At 40.2% G+C, this 7,729-nt stretch overlaps 1 protein-coding gene across 1 annotated transcript in view; it reads left to right on the top strand.

Moving 5' to 3' along the window:
- IQCA1 (IQ motif containing with AAA domain 1) overlaps nt 1-7,729 on the top strand; it is a 114,294-nt gene that overhangs the window by 47,794 nt on the left and 58,771 nt on the right. The window contains exon 7 of the mRNA XM_009873806.1: nt 3,090-3,212. Coding sequence (XP_009872108.1) covers nt 3,090-3,212 — 123 coding nt within the window. The remainder of the gene's footprint in view (nt 1-3,089; nt 3,213-7,729) is intronic.

Below are 7,729 nucleotides of genomic sequence, written 5' to 3'. Positions count from 1 at the left end.
TGCCCGGGCGTTTTGCAAGGCCAGGTTGGATGGGGCCTTGAGTAGCCTGATCTAGTTGAGAGGCGTCCCTGCCCATGACAGGGAGGTTGTACTAGATGATCTCTAAGGTCTCTTCCAGCCTAGGCCATTCTATGATTCCTATAGAGTTAATATTCAAAGAGACCATATTTTCTCTCAGGAGCACTAAGCTATGTGCATATAAAGTGTTTATGTTCAAAATGTTCTTAGAGACACAGAAGGCTTGAGGCTCTCACACACTGCAACTGGAGATCCAGAATTACCACATTCACTCTATCCCTGAGTTTCATTTATACCCACACCACTAATAAAGACAAGAAGTTCAAGTAAGGTCTTGTTTCAAGGGATGAGGAAATATTCTTCCTCAAGAAGAACGTTTACCTCAAGCATCAGCTTGCCTGAGCCAACTTTCTATGGCTGAGGACCACAGAACGTGAGTCCTACTGGCAGCTGAAGGTTTTTGCTGTGAAGGCTGTGCTCTGTTTTAGTGCTCCTCTCTTTCCCGAAGAAGAGGATTTGTACTGAAGAAGTTTGGAAACATGCTTTAACTGATGTATGAATAGAAAAAATCAGTTTTAAGTTTGGGGGATATCAGTTTAGAGGAAAATACCTTTTCAGTCCCAGAAAAAAAAATGCTACTGGAGATGAGTCATCACTAGCACAACAGGAGTTCTACTTCAAAAAAAAAAAAAAAGCTTAAATTCATCTGCTTTTACTGGAGCACGTTTTCTTTCTCAATATTAAGAGTTTTCTAATTAATTTTAGCGTCGTTTCAAAAAGAAGCAACGTAGCAAAGAAAAGGGCAGCCTACAATAATTTAGGAAGACAGCTGCTTTTATTTCCACTATGAAGTTTTCTTCAAGGGAAAAAAAACCCTGTATTATAATGTGGGTGAATTGCTTAGTATCTCAAACTAACCTTTGCTTGCCCTTCCCTTTCTTTCCTCCTCCTTTGTGAGATTCTTCAGGCATCTTCCTGTAGCAAGAGGGGAAATTGTTCTGTATAGAGGAGTACAAGCCATTCAAGGTTAGATACACAGCCAGCTTCACCCCGGCTCCCAGACCTCTGCAATTATGGAGCTGCTTAGAGCGGAGGTAACAGCAGAGCTGGAGAAGCTGCACCAAAAAGTATAGAGGAGAAAGTGTATCTGACACAGAAAAGGAAAAGTTACATTTGCTCTGCCATTGTCTTTCGGGAAGCAAAAAAGTCAGGCTCTGCACGCTGACAGCATTGCCAGCTGCACGGCTTTGGAGTGTTTTGCCGAAACTACTTGATATCTCAGACTACATATACATGGCCGAGGTATCCAGGATGGAGACCATGTATTATTTGGATGCTCACAACCCCTGATGACAGTCACTGTGCATGTTTCTAGACTTAGCTTCTTGTGTTACTGCACATTTCCCTCAGTGCTACCTGCAAGCACCGTTTTCCTCTGTTTCCCATATGAGCAGTTAGCTCAAGATTTAGCACCGTGGCTCACACTGCAGTGCTGAAAACGCTTTTTTTCCTTGCCACCTTACAAAAGGGATGAAGACAATACAAAAGGATACGGACAAATCAACACATCAGTCTCATTGTAGCAGGTTCATGAGAACAGCAACTTCACACAACCCCTTTCAGTACCAGTCATCTGTATAAAAACGTGAAGGTAAACCATTCCAATCAGAGTCTTGATATACTTAATGTACTACCAGTAGAACCCAAAAGCACTGCTTAAAATTCAAACCTTTTGTCAATCATGTGTGTTTACAGGTATCTTGCTGGATGCTCACATCTGAGATGCTGCACACAGTCAGAGCACAGGGTGCAGGTGGCAAGGTTGGAGTCTGGCAGGGTACTAGAGCTACAAAGGATACACTTGGAGTAGCTCTGTTGGTTTTGGATACAACAGGCCTGCTGGGACCCTAAAAACCTATTTTGAACTCTAGTCAATCTGTTAATCTGTCCCAGGGAATGAAATGCTTCACTGCTTACCACTGCAAGATAGGACTGAACCGTGCTTGGGGTTTAAATTACCATATTTAATTAAATGTAAGATACTGAAATGCTTGGGGAAATCCACTAATGAAATTTCACTGACTGCAAAGCATAGCCCTTGTCATTGTCCCCTTCTACTGTCCAATCTTCAATGCATTAAAAGGCATTCTTCAGAAAATAAATATTTTTACTGTTACAGGAAACATGCCTTACAATTCGAAATGCTTTATTTTTCTCCTTTTTGGTGGTACTGCCAATATTAGTGGTTTATTAACAAACTTCAATGGCCACAGATTTTCTGATTTATGCTCATGAGTAAATGATCTTAAAATTCCTCTCAGGGACAAGAGAGCACAATGAAAGGTGCCTGGGAACATGAGAACAGTAGAAAAAGCAAGTTTCACCCTCTGACTTTTTCGGTTAATAAAGTATAAATGGCCAGGAACCGAAGTTATGGAAATTGATATATCTGTAACCAGTCGTCAGCTGCTACTAGCTTGCATGGTTAAGATGCTGAGCTACCCATGTATAGCTGTCAGAGTTTGTCACAATATCTCTATTGAATCTCTCTCTCACCCACTAAAACAATTTCAGTCTTTAGCTGCATATTGAAATTAGACATGCCTCAGGGCAATCTCTCAAAATCTATCTGTATAAAATCCATCCGCCTTAGAAACACTAGGACAAATCCATAATCCAAGTTCAAGTCCAGAGGGAACTTTAAGTTGTATGTCATTAGAAGATTGTGCTTCAGGGTGGTTTCAGGAATTGGTCTTACTCCATAAAAGCCCTCACAGTTTGGGATTTAAAAGTCACTTCCTTCCTGACGACCATACTGAGATAGTCAGCACATACACTAAAGTTTGCAGGTGGGAGTGCCCTCAGCATAAATTAAAAGGACATCTCTGTAACAGTCAGCTGCTGCGGAGCTCATAGAGTGCTACCAAGCAACGTACTGGATATCGCGTTTCCCTAGTTTTGGAAGCAAGGAGGAAAAACACACAGTAGTTCATAACTCTTACAGCACATCTAAACACCTTGCACATGAAAATATTTGACCAGCTCTTCACATTCTTTTCTGTCTCTTTCAGGTTGCTGCAGAGCTGGCTGCTAAGAGAGAGATGGCTTTGCTGAAAAAAGCCCCAAAGGGGAAGATCGAAAAAGAAGGGAAAGAAAAAACAAAAGCAAAAACACCACAGAAATCTGGGGATAATGTAAGGTTTCCTGCAGTAAAAATAGTTACCGGTTCATGAGACCGGAGCCTTCGACCAGCCTGTTCAGTCCCATGTGGGCAGAGGCTATTAGTTTATACTGGAGTGGTCACCAAGGCTTCAGGCTTGGGTTCAACAGCCAGAGGAACTGCCTGAGGCGGGTGCCTCTCAGCCTTTCAATCACCTTGATGATTCTGGGGAACTGAATTTTACCTCTCATATTTTAGGAAAGACCATTTGCATGGCCATGACTCAGCTGAGTGGGAAGTACCGATGTAGGTGCAGACTGTCAGAGACATAGATGAAGGGAAAAATACACTTTATTGCTTTAATATTGTTACCAAGACAGTGTGCAGGCACTTTTCAAAGCACTGTTGCTTTTGTGTGTGTGTGTGTGCAGAAAACAAAATGGTACCCAGCTACCTCAGCAAGCATTTCCACTTGCAGTGTTGGGTACAGAGAAGTTAGTCACTGCCATCCCTTCATACAAGAAACAGGAAACAAGAACCTTAGTCTCAGATACCTACATCAGAGCTTGCATGCATTTCAGCATAATTTATAGGTACCATTCCACACAGGCCAGCTGTGTCTTTTGTAGTTCAAGCCAGTGTTTTGTAAGCCTGTAAATAACAGTCATGCGTTTTCAGTCCACATTCTTAGGGTATGAACTCTTTTCTGCTTCAAGTCACAGTGGACACCACTTAATGTGATATACTCCCTGAAGTCTTTGATATTCTGAAGTATGGTTTCACAGAAGGTATGCTTCCAAATTCTTCCAGCAGCAACTTCACTGAGGAAAACACCTGTGAAACAGACCAAAGGGCATCTTCAAAAGGAAGCTATGCAACAAAAACCATAGGCTTTTGCTGAAGCTGCAACTTTTGTTTCTCATTTACTTTGTAGTATAAACAAAGTTGAAACAATGTTTTTTTTTTTAATAAGGATCATTAATCTCTCACCAAGTATGTGGAGGAGAAGGGTGAGTTTTCTGGGACAAGGATTACTCTTCAGTGCAAGTTTTACACAAATTAATCTTCAGTCCTAACCTTAAAACAACCATATAACAAAAAAAGATGCTTTTCTTGGACATCATCCATTAATCTGGCCAGGAACCTAAACTACATGGAATTTAGGAAGCATTAGTCTATCTAATTGGAAGGTAGATATTTAAGTGCTAACTTGTAATTTGGATAGTAACTTTGCTGCATGAAAGCACTGGGTCACACAAAAAAAAAGGCTGGGGTTTTGTGGTTTTTTTTCCCCCCCTTTGTAAATGAAGATGCAGAGCAAGCTGAAGGAGCAGTATACATAAGCATGTTTTTCAAACTCTAAGCCTGATCTTGCATTGCCAGCTAGGAAGGGTAATGTCTGCTCCTATGCAAACAAGAAATTTTACATTCTGGTCACAAAACTTCTGTGATGTCTTCAGACAGTCGTTTGTCATCAGGGTGACACTGTCACAGGGTGCACTATCATGCTATCCCAGCGTCAGTGAAGGCGTCATACTGCAAGCAGTGGAATATGATTAGTGGTACCACTTCAGTGTATCCCAGGGGTGGAGCAGAGCCAACCTGGGCAAGCGACAAAGGAGAAAGAGCAGAGCATAACACCTGGAGACCTAAGCCAAAGAATACTGATACCAAGTTGTTTGTTGTCCGTAAGACTTCTGGCAACTTGTACTAGTGCCGTGTTCAACTCTTTGGGACCGCTTCATGGTGTTCCTCTGTAAATCAGCACATAGGCTGCAGAACTTTCAGGAAAAAAAATCAGATAAAAGTACTTGTATGAAGGCAATAGCTTAGGAAAGCTTTTGAAATCAGAGACCTTAAAGACCATTGCAATTCACATTTAAAGAACCCTGTAGCACCTCCAACAGCCCAGTTGCTTTGGGGAGGATTCACTAGGGTGCTCTCTAACAGCTTTGCCCTTGTCCTCCCTACTTCCCAGCTCAGCTGGCCCAGATCAAAGCCCCCTGATGCCTCTGGTCTCACATAGACAATGAAAAAGGCTGTTCCAGACACTTCAGTCTAAGTCAAAGCAAGATGTTAATGTTCGGGCACACCAAAAATGCCAAAACCAACCCGAGCTTCTGAAACTGGCTGGCAACTCACTGACCTGCTTAAAAACTTGACTTTTACAGGATAAATTAAATTCCTTGTCATTTTTGTATATTTCAGTAGGTAAGAACCAATGATACCAAAAATGAATCTCCATCCCCTCCACAGTCTCAGGGTTGTTTTGAAATTGGGTGGAATAACAATATAGAGCTCTGGGGCTTTATAACGTCACGTCATTCCCATCTCTTCAGCCATCACAAGTCCTGTCAAGTAAAATTCTGAGTCATTATATCAGGTTCTCTATGGTTCATTGAGAAAGAACAAAGGGAACATTCTCTCCAAGGTTATAATACTGACAGGGGGAAAAAATAGTATCTAAGAACCAGTTGAGAAGTATTTGGAAAAGTTCTAACAGCAGGACTATTATTAAAATACGTACGGGCTATAAGTCATAGAAGTGCAGTCAGAACAAAAGCCCTGCCTCTAACTTCAGTTCTTAAAGAAAACAAGAGTTTGATCCCAGAAGGAAATTTAAATATTCCCAAAAAGCCTGATAGCAATCTTTAAAAAGCCATATTTGATATCAAAGTAACTTAGTTTTCTTTTCTCTGTAAGGTGCTGATTTGATTTCCCATCGGGCACTTAAGGAAAAAAAAAAACAAAAAAAACCAACCACACAAAACCACCAAACCCACCAAAAAACCCTCCAGTACTGTACAGTCCCTCTTTTTCAGAACACATTAGAGGGCTGTGCATCCTTAGATTTCACCCAGAAACATTTTAACAGCGAGACACAGTTTGTCCTTACCGAAACACATTTGCAAAATCTCCATAGCAAAAATGCACAATGGAATCAATTCAAAATTCTCCCTGCGGTTGAACAAGAATCACCTAGGATGCCCTGGGCTTCGGAAAGCTTCAGAAGTAAATTCAAACTGTTATTTCCCTATCTCTGCTTAGGCTGAAATGTATATTCTTGGTTCAAGGCGCCTCAGCACCCTTAACACAGAACAGGCATGGAATCAAGCAGCTGAACGTAGAAAAATACGTCAACTGACTTCAAAGTAACATAAATTTTTTGTATTACATTGACTCTTACACTGTTAGGAGGCAAGAGGGAATACAGAAGAGCATTCTGCAACTGTCCCTTGGACACACTGTGTATTTGATTGAAATCAATGCAACTGACACAACAACCAACAGTATTATTTACATCAGTGGATAAAATCATTGAAGCTAGTAATTAAAGTGATTTATTGGCTTATTTGCAACAATAAAAGACACAGTAATGTGACCTATGTTATTAAGAGGCTAATAATGAATAACTCATTTTTATGCTTAGGAGGGGGGAGGAGGGGTCAAATAGTTAGCAATTATCAGTATTTCCTCTTTGAACATCATGTCTTAATCATTTCCTATTAAAAATCAAAGTTAAAAGAATGGATTCTACCTACTGAAGAAGATCCAAGGATGAATCACAAAAGGCCACACCCTGCAAAAACTGAGAATACATTAGAAAAACTGGGCATTTGAGCTGTGGGTGTCAAATCTTCAAGCGCTTGCTTATGTTTTACCCCAAATGCTTCTTGATGTTTAGTCAAGAAACTCCTGAATCTTTCAAGTACATTTACAGAGCACAGAGTGAAAGTGATAAATGTATTTAGGTTTTGCATGTCCTTCTGGGCCCAAACTTTAATTACTCTAATAACACTTTAATTAAAAACACATATTTCATAATTCGCATGACCTGGCTGCAACTGTATCTGCTGATAGCAGGTATGCAATGGCACCTAATTATAAAGGCATATTTAGGGGCTTTGTTGCATTTTACTTATTCCAGGAACTACACTTTATATCTTGCTGATAACCAGCACATTGATTAGCAAAGTCTGATGCAGTTTGTGTTGCCTTGCCTAAATCCACATTCACCTTCTCCCCAAACGGCAATCTAATTTCCCACTAATAACTATCACTTTACAACATTTTGAGGACTTACAACTGGTACAACAGGAATAAGATTTCATCATTTTCTGACAAGTTTTTCCACCAGAAATACTGGTTCAATGAAATTAAACTATTTTAGGAATATATTACTATCATTTACTTTAGAGAAGAACCTCAAAAAGTTTTGTTAAAGTTGAAACGAGATAGTTTACGAGATACTCCAAAATCTCTAGTTTGCTTTCTGATTACCAATTGAAATGAGGTTTCAATCATTTTGAATTGCCCACAACTCAGGAATTCCCTTTTTCTTTTTTTTTTTTTTTTGGAAGAGGAGGGGGCATAGGGGTGGTAAAGCAGCCCTACAATAAGATTAACTGAAAAAAAAAAATAGCAAAGTCGTTTCATTTACATGTAGCAAGTCTCCTACCTATATTATCTGTTTGTACAAGCCTAAGTTTAATTCTTAACTCAGTTGATGAACAGGCATCCCCTCTCTTTCCTCAAAATTCTTCACGGAAA

Source organism: Apaloderma vittatum, unplaced genomic scaffold, assembly GCF_000703405.1.
Source record: "Apaloderma vittatum isolate BGI_N311 unplaced genomic scaffold, ASM70340v1 scaffold7077, whole genome shotgun sequence".
Lineage (NCBI taxonomy): Eukaryota > Metazoa > Chordata > Aves > Trogoniformes > Trogonidae > Apaloderma > Apaloderma vittatum.
Note: the sequence above shows the minus strand (reverse complement) of the source record. Positions and strands in the feature narration are given on the sequence as shown.